This window comes from Poeciliopsis prolifica, unplaced genomic scaffold, assembly GCF_027474105.1.
Source record: "Poeciliopsis prolifica strain line A6 unplaced genomic scaffold, Auburn_PproV2 SCAFFOLD015, whole genome shotgun sequence".
NCBI classification, from domain to species: Eukaryota; Metazoa; Chordata; class Actinopteri; order Cyprinodontiformes; family Poeciliidae; genus Poeciliopsis; species Poeciliopsis prolifica.
In genome coordinates this window covers 2,304,588-2,326,813 of record NW_026562390.1, presented here as the reverse complement: position 1 = coordinate 2,326,813, position 22,226 = coordinate 2,304,588, and the positions used below count along the sequence as shown (strand labels likewise).

At 39.0% G+C, this 22,226-nt stretch overlaps 1 protein-coding gene and 1 long non-coding RNA gene across 3 annotated transcripts in view; both read left to right on the top strand.

Annotated features, from left to right (window-relative positions):
• Positions 1–1,522: 1,522 nt before the first annotated feature.
• On the top strand, positions 1,523–2,480 carry LOC129366602 (uncharacterized). The gene is made up of 3 exons (XR_008606637.1): positions 1,523–1,626; positions 1,711–1,819; positions 2,421–2,480. It is a non-coding gene; the product is annotated as an uncharacterized LOC129366602 (long non-coding RNA).
• A 1,729-nt stretch (positions 2,481–4,209) lies between these two features.
• The window catches only part of si:ch211-127i16.2 (probable flavin-containing monoamine oxidase A), a 59,256-nt gene continuing 41,239 nt past the window's right edge, over positions 4,210–22,226 (top strand). The window contains exons 1-6 of one of the 2 annotated variants that reach the window (XM_055040566.1): positions 4,210–4,468; positions 4,551–4,638; positions 5,990–6,170; positions 6,421–6,535; positions 10,284–10,441; positions 12,683–12,772. In XM_055040566.1, the coding sequence (XP_054896541.1) occupies positions 4,351–4,468; positions 4,551–4,638; positions 5,990–6,170; positions 6,421–6,535; positions 10,284–10,441; positions 12,683–12,772 (750 nt within the window). In that variant the 5' untranslated portion in view covers positions 4,210–4,350. The remainder of the gene's footprint in view (positions 4,469–4,550; positions 4,639–5,989; positions 6,171–6,420; positions 6,536–10,283; positions 10,442–12,682; positions 12,773–22,226) is intronic. The other variant, XM_055040564.1, reaches the window with a different exon arrangement.

Here is a 22,226-nt window from a genome sequence, read left to right as displayed (position 1 = left end):
TTGGTCTCTGTCTCTTTAAGAACACTTGCAACGGTCGCCCTTCAGCACATCATCACATTAATACTACAAGTGAAATAATAATAATAATAATAATAATAATAATAATAATAATAATATATTTATTAATTTAGAGATACTAAATACACATTCACTCGATCATTTCAGATTTTAATTTTCTTCCAACTTAATGTCAAAACATAACTGTGTTGGACTGTCAGATAAAATCCTAATGAAATATATCAATATTTGCATTTTGAAACCCAATAAAACCAAATCACACATTTGTAAGACAGTGTGCAAAGAGCACTTTCTTAATTTTAATATCTTTTAAACAGATAAAGCTAGAAAAACTGGTCCTTGATTATGTCATGTTGTGCTTAGTTGTTGGCTCAGGTTTCCTTTCTTTCAGCAATTTTAGTGTGTTACACAACACCTTCCAAGCTGTACCTTTTACATGAAAAGCTTTAGATATAATAACCTTGTCTTCAATCATTTAAAACATGTTATTTCACCTCTTCCCAGCAGGATCATTTTTTATATGCCTCAGATGAGAATTGTGGGGCAAAAAAGGAAGTAATGAACGTATAAAATGTTTCTTTTGATGCAAAATGCAAAAACACTAGTGGCCTATTTATTAACCTTTCTGACAGAGAAGATTCAGGGAATAAAATCTAGTTTAGTCCGTCTGTCCTCACAGTTTACCACCGATTCAACAACATTCAGCGCCACTGAAGTGACACCAAGTAGGAGGAGTTTGCATATGAACTGCTGGACACCGAGATAAAGATAGACAAGAACTTTATTGATTTATTGTGGAGCACACAGAAGTTGCTTCTTTGGTAGCCAAAGGTGCACAAAAAGGACTTTATGCAAAATAAATAACGCCATTAATGGAAATAGTAATAAATGGTACTGAAATATCATAAATTAATGTACACCGTGGTATGTGTGGATCTCATAAACTAAGTAAATATAAAACTTTCCATCCACACCTTAAGTCAAAAAAGTAAGAAATAATTTCTACATTTAAAACATTAGACACCAGGCAGAAATCACATAAACAAACACACGCAACCAAATACTTTGTTGAAGAACCTTTTGAGTCATTTTCCACATTCAGTCGACTCTGTTGCAGGGAATATGATCATCACTGAGTAAATTTCAGCCGTGCATGCAGGATTCACATGACATTTGCTCAATTGGATCCTTCTGGTTCAGTCACAGTTAGCAGAAATGTTACATCTCGTTTTTAAAAGAGCTCAAAATGATCTCATTGTACAAAGGAATCATTAGTGGAAGGGTAAAAAAAATTAATAAAATCTATATATATAATGTGGGGAGAAACCGCAATAATAGCAGCTCAACAGGAAACTTGTGTCCAAAAGTCCTAAAAAAACACAAAAATTAATTGTGTCCTACATGCAACAACAATCCCAATATGGAAACAAATTTTTTTTTTATTTATTTTTTTGCTGGCTCACTTGCTGTGTTACCCCAAACTTTCCATCTTCTTTAATGAAGCCCAGCCTCCAGCTCACAGTTTTCCTTTACTCTGTCTCCATGGTGGCTGTGTCCTCTCTCAAACTAATCAATGCACTTCTGCACATCTGCAAACTCCATTACAAGGTTAGTCTGTGGTCATCAGGTAGCTGCATTGTTTCATGTCTTAAACTACTAGTTGATTGCTTATTGCAGAATTGTTTTCACTAGAATTGATGGCACTGCTCGTTCAGAACTCCACTGGGATTCCGCCATTTTTAGCCGCCCGGTCGCTATGTACTTAGCATTGAGGCTAAGAGCTCTTTACTCCGCTGAAAAGGTAAGACAATTATTTTTGATGGAAGCCGAATTGTGTAAAAAGGTCTGATAAATGCGGTCAGTTGTTGTTTGGTGCATCAGTTAGATGTTTTTTTGCGTGTTTTGCTACTGTTTGTATTGACGCTAAAACGGAAATGAAGTTTGGTGTAACGGTGAAATCAAACAGAAAGTAGCTAGACTTTTGGCCAAATTTAATGTTGCGCAGTGTCTTTATTTTTTCTTCCTATCTCCCTTTGCGTGAGTATTTTGCAAGAATTTTATTTTTGATAAATGATCATTTTTGAAAGTGCACTTTAAAGTTACTTGAAATCTGATTCTGCATGACATTTTATTCGATTGCACCTAAATTATGGCGGCTTTAACATGACATAAATGTTGGATCTTGTCAAAATTCTTGTTAATTGAATGATTGCATTTAATGTGCATAAACTAGTGCACACATTGAATGTTTGTATTAATATCTATTTCCTTTAGATGCTATTAAAACAGTTTTGTTGGGTTTTTTTTCTGGACCAGAATCTTCACATAGACGATGACTTTGACATGAGTCTATTTTGACTCAACGATCGCTCTTTGTTTTTGCTCTTTTTGTCTTTTTGCAGATGAATATATCCACTAAAACCAAAACCACTGCCTCCTGTTTTCATTCACACCTCAAGGCTCTTTTAAAGAAATCTCTTCAGGTACCTCAACTTTGTTACACTTGACTAAAATCATTCAAAACATTATGGAAGATTGCGTCACGGACTGATGAAACCACATTTAAACTTCAAAATTTCCAAAACGGTACATTTAGCACACAAATAACACAACTTCCAATTGTCTGCTAACCTGAAAATGAAGAGCGGTTTCATTTTCAGCATCACTGTGACTCCAGGATATTTCAAAAGCATCACTTCAAGAGAGGAAAACTGATGTTTCGGAATGACCTGACCAAGGTCCAGAACCACATTTGTCTGAAAAACCTGAGACACCGCCTGCAAAACGCTGTGGACAAGACGTGTCTTCACAATCTGAAAAAATTTAGAGTGTTTGCTTTTGGACAGATGCACTCACTGGGTTATTACATTCAGTTTACTTTCTTTTCTCTCTGACAGGTTTTACTTTTAATCCAAGGTATGTGGAAAAGAACTGGAGGTTATTTGTAATGCACTCAAAAATGGTGTTTGTAAACTTTTCCATAGATGATCAAGTGATTTTTCTTCCTGTGTAAGAGTTTAGAGTTTGACACTTATGATGCAAAGCAGAGAAATACTCTCATTAAACAAGTAGGAACAGTTCTAATCTGGTGTCTCCTGACTTTTCCCCCATCTGGTAACCTGTGCACTGCACCTCTGCTGTTAATATCTAATGAGATAACTGATTATACGGTAAGTAGTAAAGCTAAAATAATGATACTTAGCATCTTTTAAATCATGTTGCACACCAGCTGATCATGGAGGCGCCACTGAAAAAGCAGCATATGGAAACTCGCTGCGGCATTTAATGATAGAACGAGTCTGCTGCTCAAGATGCCAAGACTGAGCAGAGCAAGCTGTTAGTGTTACTCGTGTGTTGCACCGTTTTTCAGTCTCATGTATGTGCAGGTTAACGGACTCTACACACAACTTCATTTCATCACTGACTTTGCAACACATCATTTAAATCCTAAAAATTGCTAAGTGGGGACCTGATGAATTGGACTTGTCCTACAGATTTTCATTTGGATTGAGATCTGAGGAGTTCACAGAATAATCCATCAACTCAAAGTTGTTTTTGTTCATTTCAAATCATTTCAGCGTTTTGCTGGAGCACATTGTCTCGCTGAAACAGGACATCTCTGTTACTTCCTGCTAGTTTACAAAATGTTAGCAATATGAGAATCTGAATTATTGCCTGGATATTGAGCTGTTATCTAATTACAATCAAACTTCAGTCAGAGGCCTCTTCAGAGACAGTGGAACACTGACTGCTACGGCACCCCCATTCATAATGACTGTTTTAAAATACTTGTCAATGTCAAATTTATTTACATGTCACTTTTAAAAATATGTTTAAAACTGCACCGAAGTGCTGCGCAAAAATTATAACACAACAGAATAAGTTGGTGAAAAGAGAGAAAAAAATAAAACCAAAAATGTATAAAATAATAAAAAATAAACATCACAACGCAAAAGTTACAGTATCACACCTCAATTAAATGCCAACAATTAAAAATGCAATTTAAAATTATGCGTAAATTATTCAGTTTCTCTTTCAATTATGAAAATATATATAAACTGAACTGAATCGGATTGACCTGTACCTGTAATATTTTGTTTGTTTGTTAGTCAATTCTTACTGACAGAATAAACTTAACAAATCTCTCCAGCAGGTCATTCTTCATTTTAAGACGAAAACTCCTCCCACGGTCCGAGTCCCCCACCGGCTGACCGTCAAGGATTAGACCCGCCGCTCCTGCGGAAAACTTCCAACCAATCAACGTTTCGGGTCCGTGAAACGTCACCTATCATTAGCGACAGCTGCGGTTAACTTTTCACCTGAACTTCCACCATGACGGCCGACATCTGGGACGTGGTGGTGGTCGGAGCCGGGCTGTCTGGGCTCAGCGCGGCTCACCTGCTCACCAAACGGGACGCCAAGCTGCGAGTCCTGATCCTGGAGGGGAAAGGTCGGGAACTGGTCCGTCCTGGAGGGAAAGTGACGCCTTTAAAATGTGTTGTTTACCTCATGGTCGCTTGTGTTTCTGTCAGATCGAGTGGGAGGTCGCACCGTGTCCTCTGAAATCCCAGCAGCCCACGGTGCTGATCGCTGGGACTTTGGAGGACAATGGGTCGGCAGGTAATTAAACCCACACATGAGACTTTTTTCTTTCTTTCTTTAATCTGTGCATAATTAAGTCGGAATAAAGATGAGACGATTTTAACACCTGCGGGCTGACAGGGAGGCGTTTGTCTCCAGTTTCCTGGGACCATTAGAAAAAGATAAGAGGTGAGCTGCTAATAATAAAACCCTTGGAAAAACTCCGAGTGGGGATTAGGGAGGATCAATATCCATCTCACAAACAGATTAGACACATAATTGCTCATTTATATAAGAGCTCTTGACTAAGGATGCTGAAGATGATTCTACACTCAGCTTTCCAGATGTATTTCCAATTAGTGTGATCTAAAAAGTTCATTTATTTTTAGGAACTCAGTTTAAAAAGGAAAACTTTTAAAAGTGAGTGACAAACGACAACAAGAACACTGACTGAAGGTATGTCTGGAAAGTCGAGTGGAAGGAAGAAATGTTTTCATAATATTTTTCCTCATTTCATATAACATTCTTGCTGTTTTTTGCACATTTGTGCTGTTTGCATACTTCTAGTTCACGTTTTGTAAACAATATGTTTTTAATGCAGAAAAACATACAAATTGACTTTTTTTTCAAAAAAATAATCCTACTTGCTTACACATTTCTTTGGAATGAGTTTAGTATTTTGAAGAACTGTAAAGTATTTCATGTACTCTTTCTATACAGTAAATTTTATCTTTCTGCATTGCTTCGGTTCCCTGCTGTGGCTCAGAGGGAGTTTTATCTTCCACCAAACTTTCCAATATTTGACCTACCAGGCTTTTACTGATGGCTCTACCTTTTAAAAGGTTACAACTGGCCTATTGGTTAGGCCTTAAAACAACTTAAAAGGTATATTTCTGTCTATAACTCAAAATAATCTAAATTAACTGTTTTTACCAAATCTTCTAAGCAATATGAGCTTTGCTTTTCGATCACTGAAACAAAACAAATCATTAATAATGTTTGAATCTTATAAGATGCGATCCCCACAGTGGAACTAGGCGGTGGATGTATCATGGTGTGGAGACGTATTTTTTGAGTTGGGATATAGAAGCCATGTGACATTAAATACAGTGTCAGTCTCAAAATACAGAATTTCTCAAAATATTATATGTTTGTGTTTAACTTGCAACTGATTTAGCCTAAAACATGTTTCAAGCTAATCAGACAAATAGATGTCAGAAAAGGACATTTCATAGAAAACGGATTCACAAAGTGAAGGTTGTTCAACTCAGATGACTCTCTTCCAGTATATTTTTTTTACCCAGCATTAATCTTTTTTTCTAGTTTTTCAAGGATTTTCTTTTATGAAGATTCATAAAGTTTTTTTTAAATTATTTCTCTTCCCACACAGCACACAAACACACATTATGGAGCTCATAAAAGAGTTGGGGTTGGAGGTGTATCCTCAGTTTAATGTTGGGAAGAAGGTGCTTCACGTGGGTGGGCCCACTTCCAGAGTGAGATCCTACCGGACCAGCATCCCGGCTCTGTCTCCGCTGGTGCTGCTGGACTTCACCCAGATGCTGTGGAAGGTGAGAGTCAAGAAATGCAACAAACCCCAATTCTCCAAATTCAAACCTTGAGAGGTCTATATCTTAGGATATCACAGTAATTTGGAGCAGAGCGAGTTCTTTGGATTGACAAGTTCACCACATAAAGTACCACAGCAGCTCCAGTCTGGTTCAGATGCTTTAGAGCAGCAGCCTCTTGTCGTCCCTCTTCTTCAATGTGTGTGTTTTGCCTGAACTGTCATGTCAGGTTCTGATCATACACTGTTCTCAGTTTGACAGGCTGTGCAGGACGGTGTGTGTTCAGGATCCACTGAGGACCCCCAACGCGGCGGAGCTGGACAGCATGACGGTGCACTCGTACATCGAGCAACACGCTTGGACTGAAGGTCCGTTTCCGCTCCACTGCCTCCAACCTTCTCCCTTTAACACAATTAGTGGTTTTTAAATGAAATGCAAAACATCTGGATGGGCATAAGTTGACTTAACTTGGAAATGGTACTTGGAACTGAAGTACCATTCAGTTTTCACTGCAAGCCTTCTGCTAAAATGCTGAAAATTAAACAGAAATTTTATCTAGTGGAGGCAATTTTACAAGGATTTAGATTCAAATACTTAATTGTTTTTAGAGCACAATTTTAAAAGCAAATATTGTTGAGTCACACAGAGGGATGCTGAAAGACCTCTGTTAGAAAAGAAAAACATTAAAATCTAAAAGTAAACCAAAAAGCCTTCAAGGACTGGAGTTTTAATGGATTAATTTTGAATAATTAATTTCACCAAAAATATTGTTTTTAAACTGTTTTACGTATTTAATCTCACTGTGAAATGAAAACACATCAGTTTGACGTTTAGATGGAGATGCACGTTGTATTCGCTGTAGTTTTCAGGCCAGACCACTAGGCGGCATTGCAATGTTAGCATAACATCAAACAATGCTTGCCCTTTTGACCCTTAGTTTTTACCTCACTGGCTTCCACTTCATTTAGAAAGTAGTAACCCGACTCTGATGAACCGAGTTCTCATGTCACACATTTACATTCCTTTATCAGAAGTTTTGTTAAATTTATAAAATTGAGAAACACCTGCAGAGTACTTTACATCACCTGGGTGTGTTCCCAAAAGGTTCCACTATAAGGCGCGGTTTCAAAAAGTACCAGAGACTCCGATCAGTGGAGATGTTAGCAAGCGGCTAAATCACATCAAAACTGAAAGGATTTTTCTGAAGAGCTGCTTTGTGTAAAATAATATCGCATCAATCCAGGTGTATTTTTTGAATCTGGTGGCCCTGGTTATCGTCACACCACCTCATTGCCCAACAGCGCCTCTCATCCTGATCTGGAGTGAATTCTTGTATGTCCGCATGAATTTGATGGATAATGTGGGTTTTGCTGCTTTTCATTAGAATAATAACTTTGTCATTTTGCCCCATTTTCAGTGGCCATGTTGCATTTTCTTTAGATTTATGTCCAACTTGATTTATGACACCAGGTTTCAAAAGTAGTCCAGAGTTCGCCTTAATGTGAATCCAATCGCATGCTCAAGGCTGGACTTTCATCCCAACGCTGATTCTTGTCTTTTTCTCTGGCACCCAGATTGCAATAAACTCTGTTTCAGTTATACTAAAAATACCGTTAGCATAAGGATTGCTAGCGGTGTTAAGACGGCTCTGTTTTCTGCTCCAACATGACAGTTGGGTAGTGTGTTGCTTCAGTCTCAAGCTGTTTCAGGAAACACCGAGCACATCACGGTCCATCTGTACATCTGTGTCTCTGTCGTGCTAATCAACAATATCACCCGAGGCTGCATAACCCAACATACATCCTGCAATCTGCTGTAGATAAAGGACTGGCCTTTGCTCTGGAAGAAGACTGGATTCCTCCTGCCACGTTTGTCTACATTATTCAGCAGTTTTTACTTCTGCTCATGATTCCATTTCAGAGGCAACAAAATGAAGCAGGTTTATTTTCACATTTTGCCTGGTTTGCTTGTGGGGGAAAAAAAGGTATATTTTAGCTGTTTATAGCAACTTATAGCATTTACAGTCATAAATAAGCAAAAATATTGCAAATTAGTTCCACAAAAACTTTGATTTTTACTACACAAAATCACAAAAAGCATCATGAAGGGACTGAAAAGATGTTCAATAATATTTAAATTTAAGAATCAAAAAATGTGAACGGGTTTTATCAAGACATTCTGGCATAATCGGCCCTTTAAGAGCATTCATGATTATGAAAATGAGTTTGACATCCCCGACCTAAACCGTCTTTGTTTGGGTGAGTCGGCTACCCGATTGTACTGGACTTGAAAGATACCCAGAAGTCATCTGGTTTTCTGAAGTCAACATAGCCGTCTGCCATGAAGTTTTAAAGAACTTCATTCTTCCAGCTGCTGATCAGCTGTATGGAAACAATAATTTTATGTTCCAGTAGGATTTGGTGCCGAATCACACTGCCAACGGCACCAAAATCTGCTCCATTGACCATTGTGTGGCTTGACCTGAATCCAATACACACAATCTGTGGACTATTGTCATGAAAGATACCGCGACGCCTTCGTTCCTCGCTGAATAGATGCAGTAATTTCTCCAAAATGAGGTCCGACTAAGTTTTGAGTATCGGGGAATGAACATGATCTACAGAAGCCTGACATTTCTCTTAAAATGATTGTGCATTTTTGAACAATCTGTTAAAGTTTAAAGGCATTCAGGACATCATTAGAGCAGCAATGACACACACCGCTGTGTGATTTCAACAGAGAATGCTATAGTGTACAAATATTTTTTTCTTTTTATTATTTATTGAGATGCATTTTATTCTTCCACTTTTATGTGCAGCTTTAAATTCAAACTAGTGGTTGTACAGAGTCCCTCATGTTCAGAACTGAGCATGGCTGTTGTTCAGGTGGCGCGTCTGCACATGCTGTGACAAGCTGGACATCTGAAGTGCGACCAGGAAGTGGCGCTGCTGTGATTTCTGGTCCATGCACACTGTGAAGGTCCAGCTCTGACTGTGTTGTACTCGTTCTTGTGTGAGGCTCGTTCTTTCCGCTTTCATACCTGATGAGATAAAAAAAAAGAAAGATTTCATGGTACTCACATCAATTGAGAGGCATGAAACAATAATTGGGCAAAAATATTATGCATTACTCCTGATCAGAATTTATTATGAGGCAGTAGTTTGCTACTAAATTAAAATATTTTCTTATATTCATTCATCAAATTCCCATTATTGCATAACCTGATTGTAAATAGATATTGCAGTGTACAAGGCTTGTACTTTTTCATTTCAGAGAATTTAATGGTTCCACCCAGAACCTTTCTTTGTATTTGTGTGTTTCTGATGGTTCCTTAAATCTGGTGCACATCCAACATTTGCACACAGTAGCCTACAGTACTAAGTTATCACTGCATTGCCGCGATAGCAAAAGTTATTCTAGTGAATCTACCTGGCCGGGTTTTTGTACGTTTTTGGCGATGAGTTTAATTTCTTTAATATCAGAAGTCTCATTGTCCAGACGCTGATTGGTCACTCCAAAACATTGATGTTATTTCTACTCAGAAGTATCATATTAGTAAAGTTAATACTACTTTAAACCTTCCATGAGTGTTGTCAGATTTGGGTTTAAAGTAGGGGTGAATTGCATTAACTTGTGGATAAAATGCATGCTGACAAACTGGCTGTGACATTTTGTTTTCTAGTGAGTGAACTATATGTTGGACTGTCTTTCCAGCTTGATATGACAAGAAAAGGCTGCTTTGATGATGCATCTTGCCTTAAATCTAACAATGACAGGCCTAAGTAGGCGACATTCAGGACAATTGGTTGCTTCAGTTTGTGCTGTTGGTATGTTTTCATTCTTGCCTGCTTGATGTGAAGAGACTTCTGGCCTCAGAAGTCTTAATCATATGTTTTTGTTAAAAGCAATGACTCTGTGGCGCTGAATTTATCGACTTCACAATGAAAAGAGACTCAGAAAGTGACAAGATGATTACAGGTAATGGTCGCCTCCTCGAGTGGAACAGTGGATCTTTTTGTTGTGCTGTTTTTACAACTTGCAAAAGTAAGTGGAGCTCTGTTATGGCAGGGAAATGGCTCAGATTACCGCTTGTTTTTATCCGTTCTTGTGTGGCAGAACTGAAGGAGCAGCTGGGAGTGTGCAGCCGGTCCGTCTTCGGCATGGAGCCGTCCCAGATGTCCTTTCTGTTCTTCCTCATGTACGCTGCTGCGGCCGGAGGGCTCCTGGCGCTTCTGGAAAGCACTCCTGGTTGTGCTCAGGAGTTTAAGATAAAGGTATATCCCTCATGCCCTCCCACTCAGACTCTGCTGCAGTTTTAAAAACCGGAGACGGAGCAGAATATTTCCTCTCTTGAGTTAAGCCAAGCCCGTTCATCGCAGCCTGCTCTGGCCGTGCTATGTCTCAGTGAACACGCAGCTTTTCTTTGGCCCTTGAACATTGAATTACAGCATCCTAACACCCCTGGCTCCAAACTTGATGTGGATTTTTTGCTACTTTTCTCTGTATTCCCTCAACAAGAGACCAATGTCTGTAATCTGTTTTTGCGCTCTCACAAGCTCTCTCTCGCTCTCCTACAGCGCTAAAGTGTAGAAATGGCTGAGAACCAGTGAGAACTAATGGATTAACAAGGTCATTCAGAAAATGGCTGCACAGCTTTTGGTTCAAACCTACACAAAAGACTTTTCTTTTTTTTTTTTTGCGATTCCAGTTTACTTTTAGCAGCATTTTTATGTTTTAATTACTGATTTTCCCTGAAGAAATAACTGTAAAGATGAAAACAGCCTGAGATGCAGTGATGCTGTAAATGTCAGCATCACTGATGCAGATGTAGTGAAAGAGGAAGAAAAATCTTGCACCTTTACTGCTTCATTAATTTTATTTTTCTTTATGATAAATTTTATAGGTTGGTCTGAAAATTAAGACATAGAAACATTTTATTGTCATTCAGCTGCAGCATAATGAGCAAAATTTAACAAATAAAAATGTATCAAAGATGCATCTGATTGCCTAAAGATTGCATAAGCATCAAACAAACATTAGGATTTTAACATTTTAAAATAAGTCTTTCAGATTTGAATCAGCATTTGAAGCCAGATCTGTGACTTTATTTCAGTAATTCCTCATTTACTTTGAAAAGTGAAGCTCATAATCGACTTATTAATTGTAGAATGAGGTATTTTTCTGTTCTCCAGATTCCTCCCTCCGTCCAAAACATGACTGTTAAAATAATTGCTTACTCTAAATTGCCCTCAGACGTCCTATGACAGATTGTCAACTTGTCCCTGTTGTAAATCAGTTGGAAACTTTGCTTCATGAGTAAATCGAGTCTTAAAAACATTTTGTGGCGTGGCTGTGACGGATAACTCCTGTGGAGTTGTCATTTTTCATTTCTATGTCTTGTTTGTACGTCTTGCCTGCAGATTGTGTGGAAAAGGATTCTGAATCTAAATCACAAAAGTTTTTGTTGCTTCTTTGTGTTTGAACAAGATGATTATCAGAACTGGCTTGAGAAAACTAACTTCAGACTTCCTGATGGAGTTGAAATGATGACAGTTCAACACCTCGGTCGCCGCAGTTCAGTCAAAACAGACAGATTTATTATTATTTTTTAAATCAAGAAGTTGCAAGCTGACCCCTGCAGAGCAAGGGCTCAGCAGTCATCAATTATGAAACAAGCAATAGATATTACATTTGGTGAAAATCAGTTTTCTACAAGTTTGCTTCAGATTTGCAGTACATAGAAACAAACATTAGTTTAGGTTGCCTTATTGATTAGTTTTTATGACTTCTTCCAACTCGTCGTTCAATGCATCTTTACTTAAGTTGGAGATTTTTCAGTCACTAATGTCACTTGTCTCTCTATGGCCGCTGCATTATATTTAAGTGGATCAACATCCTTATGGTACGGCAACTTTTGGCTTCATTTTTGCCTTCCCTGTGCAAACTCTGTTTTTTATATTTGCTCTTTACCGTAATTTTGTCTTGGTTGCTGACATGAAGATGCATCCAGTCCTGAAACCACTGAATGTAGCAAAGCCTCAAATATAGTGGAAAAAACGAGAAGACTTCAGATGATCAGTTTCTCTGATTTAACTCTTCACAGGTAGATGTTTGAATAAAATGAGCATTTTTAGTTTAGTCTGACATGTCTCTGAAATACCAAACAGAAATTTAGTATTTTCGTCAAAGTAACAAAAAGATGCAGGGCTTTCAGATCTCAAATAATGCAAAGAAAATAAGTTCATATGCATTTAGAAACAACAATAGTTATGTTTTAATTCAGAATTCAATATTTGGTGAGATAACCAGGAGGTTTTCAATAGGATTCAGTCCTATGCTCTCTCATGTTTTCCAGAGCTGTGTAGCCTTGAAATTCAACATAAATCTCATGCTAAAACGTCTTTATCCATACATGAAATGTGAATTGGATCGCCATCCCTTGTTTGGTACAGGAAAAGCCATTAGCATGCACCAAGTCAAGCCTGACTCATGGTGCCGTATCTGTTTCTCCACAGGGAGGATCCCAACAACTTTCCGAATGTCTGGCGCAGCAGGTTGGCTGGAAGAACGTCCGGCTGGGCTCTGCTGTGATGGCCATATGGCAGGTAGAGTACAGTAACGTCTCACTCGGGGACTGATGAGGCATGACACTGAGATAACGGCTTCCTCACTGGGGAAACAGGCTGTCTCATGTGAAGGCACTCTCTGTTCCGCCTGATTTTCCCCTTCATCCACAGCTGAGAGACTCAAGGAATGAGCGCGTTAGACCCTATAAACATTACATATTTCCTGGAGATCCTGCTGGCTATTAATGTATTTATTTATTTGTTTATTCATGGAATCTCAAATTTTAAATATTCAGCATGGCATGTTGTACAGAATTTCATGTACGTCCAAAAAGCCTCAGTGGACAGAATGACCCTTTGCAGCAAGCATCTACAGTTCAACTTAAACAGAGAAAAGTAAGAACACCTTTTCCCTAGAGGGTTTCAGTCAGAAGCTGTTGGATGCGTTTGGTTTTTCACAGTTTGCTGCTCTGAAGCTTTTCAATGTGTGTTAACACAATCTTGACATGCTAAGACATTAGCAGTGCCCTCTAAGAACACACTGACTCCCCAGTTACAAGGTGATCTCCAAATTACTTAAAGTTTTCAGGGGGAAAGCTTTTTTTGTTTTTTTTACAAATTATTCCATGGAAATTTACTCCCAGTATTAGATGCAGTAATAACTGCAAAACCCAATTAAAGCTGCAAGCAGCCTCGAACGGCCCTCGCAGCCAAGCGCCGCTCCGGCCTATTGCCACCGCGGGCTACGAGCAACCGCAGCCTCACACCAGCCACCACAGAAGCTCTCACGCAGTTTTCAGCGCCTCCGCCCGCACCCCGCGAAGCAGTTGCTCAGTTTCCATCAACGCTGCGCACGTGCTAAGACAGAAGTTGTTGCGCAGTTTCCGCGCCCGTCCTCCAGGCGGTACGCATCTATGCATTCGGCGGCTATCCTTCAAGATGCAAAAAAATGTGGTATAGATTCATTGGTTTAGCGAGGAAGTACAGCTGTAGGGGCGCAGTGGAGTCAAAATACATTTCAATGCTGTTTTGCTCTTTAGAGGTCAACAAAGGTCATACGTTTTCAATTTGGCGCCAGTCCGATGATCCATGTGTCATTTAGAGCCGATCATATGCACATGGCGAAGTAATGCATTTCGTCATTTCTACACCCCAATGCGGTTCGGTCAGCAGCCAGCATTCATAGAGTTCATCATGTTATCGTTTTTAGTCAGTATTCACATGATGAAACCCATATAAATTATAGAATAATAGTAAAACATACAGCAGAAAACATGTGACTGCCTCTTAAAAGTGGGCAGGCCTTAAGCCTGTTTAAAATTTACGTATTTTAAGGTCATCAAGTGACCATGGAAATGTGTTCAGGGCTGTTCTCTAGAAAGACAGAGGAAGTGATGATGCAGCTGTGATCTTGCATTTGGAAGTCATTTAATGTTGATGTTTCATGGCAAATAGTGAAAGTTTTACACTAAGCCACACCCACATGCTTGATGTTAACTACAACTGAGATGTAAATGCAGTGCAACTTTAACGTTATCGTGAATTGAGTCAGGAAAATGGTGAAGGTTAAGATGTATCAGTTTTAACAAACCGCACTGTTCAGTAAAACCAAGGGCAATGCACATTAAGAGAGCACAGTTAACTTTCAGCACTTTAGAACAATAGCACAGGCTGAATCCCATCCATTAATTAGGTATTAATCACAGGAAGTGCTGCAACTAAATATTACAACCCCAATGGATCTGTAAAAAGATACTTAGCATTTTCTCAGAGCTCTTTCAAACGACATTTTAAACATCTTCTATACATAATAACAAACAACTCTGAATTTATGAAACTGGATGTATCAAACACACTATTCAGTTTATTGAATTAGTAAAGTGCTTCGTTAGCATTAAAAACGTTGCAGGCCTCAGGCATTGGGTTAGCATCCTCCTCAGAATAACTGTTCCAAACATGACGGCTTCCAGAACCAGCAGGAAGGAATAAATTACTCACCGCACCGCGAGTTACGACTGTTTAAACGAACAGCAATGGGCTCTTTGCACCTGCCGCGCTGACGTCACAACTGTATACCCGAATGCGGCTCTTTTTTCCACTTTCAGAAACTATGACTGCTATAAAAGACAAAGTCGTACTTAAGACACAAATAAAACAATACTATGTACTTTGTTTAAGTTTTCATGGATTTCCAAGCCATCCTCAATTAAGACAGCTTGTAAATATTCGTTGCTACAAGTTAAAGCTACCACTTGAAGCTAACGCCGTACACACCGCTCTAAACACTGTCTTAATGAGCCATTCACAACAAGCATGCAAAAGTAATAAAACGAAATAACAGAAACCTTAAGCAACACGGCCATATTTTTCTAAAAGTAATAACTCTGAATCTGAACAGTCAGCTGAACTAGACTCCGATACCAGAGTAAGCTCTGTGCTCGTTTTTCTTCGTCATACTTCAAGCAAAAAGTCTGAACTGTAATCTGCCCCCCCCCCCCTCCCCGCTGCTTTATTGTCGTTAACAATAAACAAACGTAATATGCTTGAAAATAAGGCAAACAGTGTCCGTTAGAATGGCTGAGAAATCTTTAGATAATTAAATAGCAGATTTTACTAGAAAGATAGCAGGCTTGTGCTAGCAGTTTAAAGAAAATAAAAGTCACCTTCATATCTGTGAATGTATAACGAGGCGAACATCTTAAAACCTTTCTTTGCCTTACTTGTTGGGGTTTCGGATCGATGTACATTATTAATTGTTACCTTGGAAAAACATTTCAGCCGTGTTTCCCGAACGTGTAAGCTGAGGTGCAAAGAGCCCATTAAACTTCTCCAACTCCGGTCCAACAGAGCCTTCTTGCTCCAAAGCGTGGTTCGTATTTGCAACTCCAAAATCCAAGCAAAATGTTGAGCGTAGTCCAGTTCTGTGGCTCCAAAAAGCAAGCAAAATGTTCAGGAAAACTTTGCAGCTCCAGCTGTCGCCGGCTGTTTTCTCATTGATGGAGTACCACTGCCTCCTGCTGTCGCCATACTGGTATTGCACTAGCAGTACCAGTATTTCTCCACAAGGTGCCAGTGGTACTCCATCAACACTGACCCCAGTGTGTTCTTACTTCGCTGTGTCATAAGTTTTGCTGAATGACTTTGTTTGTATTATTTCTAGCAAAAATGAATGAATGCTTGTACTTTAACCCACAAAATAAAACTTATATATATATAAAAAGTTATAATAATGTATATTTAAATAATTAATAACAACATAACCTATGGGCTTTTTCTAGGGGGCGCTATAGAGAAATTAGGCCACGCCCTACAAATATTGTGATGGATTCCAGTCGGGGAGTGGATAAATATTCATCCTTGTGAGTTTGCAGCAGCTGAGCCCGAAAATGTGGTATTGAGAGCCAAAAGTATGGCGATGGCGTTACAGGTAACTTCGCCACGCCGCCATGCCCACCTGCTCTATCGTAGCTGGTCGGGGTTGGAATCCTCAATACACCAACATGTCTTCGGTGTCTGGGCACAGTTTCATGTTGATGAGGTCAAAGGGGTCGGATAGCGAATGTTCACAGTAAAACATTACACTTCCTGTTCTCAGGGGGCGTGGCCTAAGTGATGTCATCATTCGACCATAGGGTAATGTAGGAGACCCGATGATGATCAATCACAGAAACTTTGGTGCCTCTGTGAGTTTCTGTGTAGGAGATATAGCAGTTTATTTTTTATGGCGAGTAGGTGAACTTTGACCCCTGCTAACCCCCCTTCAGCATACTCAAAAACTCACCGTTTAGATAACTTTAGATGAGACATGCCTTATGAACAGACTGACCGAGTTTGAAGCCGATCAATCGAAATCCCTAGGAGGAGATAGATCAAATATGAAGGCTGTAAACGGCAAAAATGGGGTCAAAACCCGAACTTGAATCCAAAATGGCTGACTTCCTGTGGGGTTTAGACCATGGCTCCAAGAGACTTTTTTGTACGTCCTGACAAGGTACACATGTGTACAAAGTTTCGTATTTGTAGGTTAAAGCATGGCTTGGGGCTGATCATTTAAAGTTTTCTAGGGGGCGCTATAGAGAAATTAGGCTACACCCACCAAATATTGTGATGGATTCCTGTTGGGGAGTGGATGAGGGTCCATCCTTATGAGTTTGCAGCAGCTGGGCCCAAAAATGTGGAATTGAGAGCCAAACGTATGGCGATGGCGTTACAGGTCACTTCGCCACGCCACCACGCCCACCTGCTCCATCAAAGCTGGTCGGGGTTGGAATCCACAATACACCAACATGTTTTCTGTGTCTGGGCACAGTTTCATGTTGATGAGGTCAAAGGGGTCAGATAGCAACAGTTCACAGTAAAACATTACACTTCCTGTTCTCAGGGGGCGTGGCCTAAGTGATGTCATCATTCGACCATAGGGTAATGTAGGAGACCCGATGATGATCAATCACAGAAACTTTGGTGCCTCTGTGAGTTTCTGTGTAGGAGATATAGCAGTTTATGTTTTTGGCGTAGGTGAACTTTGACCCCTGCTAACCCCCCTTCAGCATACTCAAAAACTCACCGTTTAGATAACTTTAGATGAGACATGCCATATGAACAGACTGACCGAGTTTGAAGCCGATCAATCGAAATCCCTAGGAGGAGATAGATCAAATACCAAGGCTGTAAACGGCAAAAATGGCCTCAAAATTGGACCTTCAATCCAAAATGGCCGACTTCCTGTGATACTTGCACTATGACATTAATTGTAAATTTTGAGCGTCCTGGGGAGCTCTACAAGTGTTCCAAATTTCATGTCTCTAGGATAAAGTAAGTGAATAGCAAAGGGTCCTTTGAAAATTTCTAGGTGGCGCTATTGAGCCATTTCTTATGGGATTTTTGCAATGACCTTAAAATACAAAATTTTGAAACTCCCTTTACGCGTCCGCCAAGTTTGGTGAGTTTTTGAATATGATAAAGCCCCCAAAAAGGCCCCTCTTTAGGGGGGCAGAATAATAATAAGAAACAGTAGGAAAACAATAGGCCTTCGCAGCGCTTAGCTGCTCGGGCCTAAAAATCCTACAAATGTAAAATGTTAAAGTTCATAATAATATATAACCACCAGACCCTTAAAATCTTTCATTTGACCCCGAAACTCCTCTGCAAACCAGAGTTTCCAGTTCCAGTTGAAATGATTAGAGCTGCAACTAAAATTACTTTAGGAATTGATTATTCTGATGGATAATTGATTAAAAATTTGGCACATTCTACAAATCTTTCATTTAATCACTAAGTGCAATAAGGTGCAAATAATAATACAGGTTATTAAATGCATTATAAAGTGCAAATAGATAAATATTCTTAAAACATACCTACAGGGATGTTTTTTTAATCTTAATTAAATATGTGTATTTGTGCAACTTTGTTTAATTACTGCTATGTTTTTTCAGCAACTGGCATTTTTTGAGTCTGTATTTAATTTATTGCTTATTAAATTAGTTGACATTGTCACCATTAATCATTTCAGCCCTAGAAATGTTCCATTTTTCTGATGGCTACAAATGATCTCAAACTCATCAGTTTATACATTGGGTCAGAAAGTCATATTTTTCTTTACTTAAGAAAGGATTGCAGCTTAATTTTTCATTTCTGTTAAAAAATGGAAGTAAAAAAAACTCGTGAACTTCTTTCAAAATCCAAAGTGGTGAAAAAGGTTGTATAGAAACTGGCAGTTTATTCTATTTAAAGGCATCTCCACTATCAAGACACTGACAATTTGTTGTAGTTCTGTTGCCTTTTGAGCGACAAAGGAAAGACCGCGACTGCAACATGAAAGAAAATCCATCTGTTATGCGTTCGCCGGATCCTCCTACAGCCAAGGTTAGCTGAGAGCTTTTAGTTTGAACTGGGTGAGAGGCAGAACCTTGATATTTTGCCCCGTCTATCAAAGTGCTAACACTTATTGACTGAGAAACACATTCACGCCGACACTCTCAGCCACGGGCGACCTCGAGTTTCCACTTCACGTCGGCTGAGGCGGCGACGCGCGGACAAAAGCTCTCCCAGCTGGGGAGGTTGTGTTTAACACCCAGGATGGACTTGTTGAAAGACATCCCAGATCAGCGGTGTGATGCATTTCAAACTGAAGCAGAACGCCAATGTCATCATAATATTAGTGTTTCTAAATCAATGTGATTATCTTTCAAACACTCTTTGCCACAGAGATGCTTTATTGACTTAATTGAAAAATATCAGTTGAATTCAACAATGTTGTAATTTATAAAAATTTATAAACTTGTCACTCAAACGTCAGCAAACGTCTCGTTTAATGGATGATGGTTTAAATTGCATTTCTTATTTAATAAAAACGATGCAATTCTGGAATTGGATCGTCCGAAATAGTATTGAAATAGTTTTCATAGAAACGCAACGACCCAGGTAGCTCTCTTTGGCGCTTTTCTGAGCACGTCTAATCCTGAGGCAGGACCAGAACATTCTGGAGTGTTTAAATCCTTTCTGACCTTCAAACTCGTTGGACTCCTTCACGAAGATGAAGGGAGTTTCACTTTGGAGAGCAAACTCTGTGCTTTCCTCTGATCAAAATTATTGTCAGTCCCCAGAGTTTTTGGATCTCTGTTTCCCTCAGAACATGACTTGGCATATGAATTGATTGCACAGACTCATCTGAGGCCTTGGTTGGTTAAACCTGCACCTTTGTGCATCATAATCTAACCGTGCAAATCATACTTGAAGTTAAAGTAGCAGGAGGTGCAGCAGCAGTCACAATATGCCTGGAGTTCAAGTCTCGACTTTTGGACCTTATTTTTTTTCTAACAATTTGTTGTCAGATTACTCTGAGTAACGGTAAGCTGTTTGTTCTCCACTGGGATGCACAGAGCATCAATAAATATTCTGTTATTGACAGAAATTGAAAAGAGTGGCTGTAACTGTGATTCACAGCCTGTGATTCATTCAGAAAGTGCTGCCAGCTCGGTTTAATCATTTATTTTTCGTTCCCGTGTGGAGAACCAACAAGAAGTGGAACAGCAGGAGTCTTGTGGTACATGCTGTCTACCAGCCTGACTGAGGAGCACTGATGTTAATCTGGTGCATTTGCATTGCATGATGGCATTCAGTTAGAGCAATTTGCTAATTCAGTCAGTTTCCTGACTACCGTATCTAAAGTAATAATGTCATTTGTATCTCAGGAAATGCATGTCACTAATTAATTTAATGTATGGATGATTTTCGCTGCTGGAGAGAAATGGGGAAGATATAAAGTTATTCCTGACTTGCTGGGATTTGTGTGAAAATGTGAGTTCTGCAGCTGAAAGTCGAACAAGATGGCTGATATTTTTGTGCCAGTTTGGACTGAATGTGTCCACAGAACATGACCGTTTGGTCCAGATCCATGGGAGTTGATATCAACGATGCGTGGCAAAGTCTTCTTCGTCCTGGTCATCTGACACTTTCCACTGACACAGTGAAGGGAAATATGCACAACTCATGCAGTCATATGGAGTTTCATCTGAACACGTAATGAGCCAGAATCCGCAGGGTTTTTTTATGTTCTTGTTGCTTCTTGTCTAAAACTTCTAGAACATCTAATAAAACTAACGTGCTATTGCTGTTCTTCTTTCTTTCTCACTGGCTCTGAGAGCCCAGATAGAGTTCATGGCATCATGAGCTGCTTGAAAGTATTTTGACATTTAGAATAAAATAAAATGTCATAGCCTTTCCAAGAAAGCTGGACATGAGTCGACACTGGGTTTTTCAGCAAGATAGTGACCTAAAACATAAAGATATGACTCATCAGACTCAAATTCAGTTTTCCATTTGAATCCCCAGACCCACTTTGTATAGAAAATCTGCACTGTGAGCTAAACAGAAGAGTGAATCTAAAGGACATTGCAAAGACTAATGGTCAGAGTCTCCGATCTCTGTAAAAGATCAGACGATTTAAGGCCGGTGTCAATGCTTGGGGAATGTGTTGTACGTTGCCTGATATTTATTTTATGCATTTGATAGTTCTCCAGTACCAGCACAAACATAATGGTACGCAGAAATACTTAATTTTACTTCAAGAAGTCTACAGTTCAGGACACTCTACCAAATATGCACAGATACAGCAGGTAAAGAGGTATAATTTATATCAACACATATATTTCTAATAGTTTTGTTGACGTCAAACTCACACCAGAGCAACTGGACATTTGTATGTGTGGAACACATACAAAGAAATCAAAACAAATTAGTCCATAAATCAAGTTGTGTAATGAAGTGAATTGGACAAGGAATATGTAGCGAACATGCACCAAGAAGGCTAAAAAACCCCAGCAGAAATCTGTCTGCTGCTATGTGCAAATCAATACCAGCTGGTTCAATATCAAATAATAGCTTTTAAAGGTTCATTAATTTCAGTTTCTCATTACCAAAGTGTATCACAGAGTGGTACGATTAGTAAAAGTGAATGGACTCAAAAAAAAAATATTACAGTTCCAAAACATAAGGGAAATGGTTACAGTTGCATGAGTGTGATGGGAGCTATAATCTGAAATGAGAAAACAATGTAATTTTTACCATAAGCAAACCACTGACACAAAAAACAACATTTAAACAAGTTTTACAAGAACCAAAGAGCACTTACAGAGAGTTTTAGGGCACATCTTCACCAGCTTTTAGTTCATTCAAACTCAAGCTTGTGTGTGTAGAAAGTCTGGTCTGTTTCGTCCGTTTCAAATAGAAAATTACCATTTTTACCATGAAGTGTAAAGCAGTCAATTGCACACTCATTACGCGAGACTCCACTGTTGAAGGTTTGCTGTTTCAAGGTTGTCACAAGGGATTTGCATGTGCCAGAGAATATCGTCGGGCCAGGTGGGATTTAAGAACTATATTGATGTCATCATCACCAGAAAGTAATATACCCAAAGTAAAGTTTGTGTATAATACCATGGTGTGACTTAATATAAATGAAGGATCAATGGAGAAATATACCAGGACATTTTGATTAAAACACACAATAAAGAAAACTTTTAATTGGTTTCAGAGGAAAAAAAAAAGTAACTTGTGTCCCATTGAAAATCTATGAAAAGAACTAAACATTGGAGAAGTTCTGGAGAAAAGACCTCCAGAACTTTTCGAATTTAAAAGTGTGGAAAAGTGGGATGAGACTAAAACATCACAAAACCCACTGATTTCTTTGAATGTGAGCACTTATTCACCAGAATGCAGCTAACTAGTTTCTCCATGCAGAGCATGCCTTGAACCTACCAAAAAATGCAAAAATATTTACATTTCAGGAAGTGTGTGCAATACTGTTGGTAAAAAGTCATTTTCTCTTCCACTTAATTGGCTGACTAATTAGCTTACATTTTTTATGTGAATTTACTTGTTTTTTTTTTTTCCAACATCCAGTGTGAATTTAATTTCAACAGAAGTATGCACTGAGGAAATAGTGATTTCATTTACTATAAGTGAGGTCAACTTGTAACCCCAGCTTGGTTACATC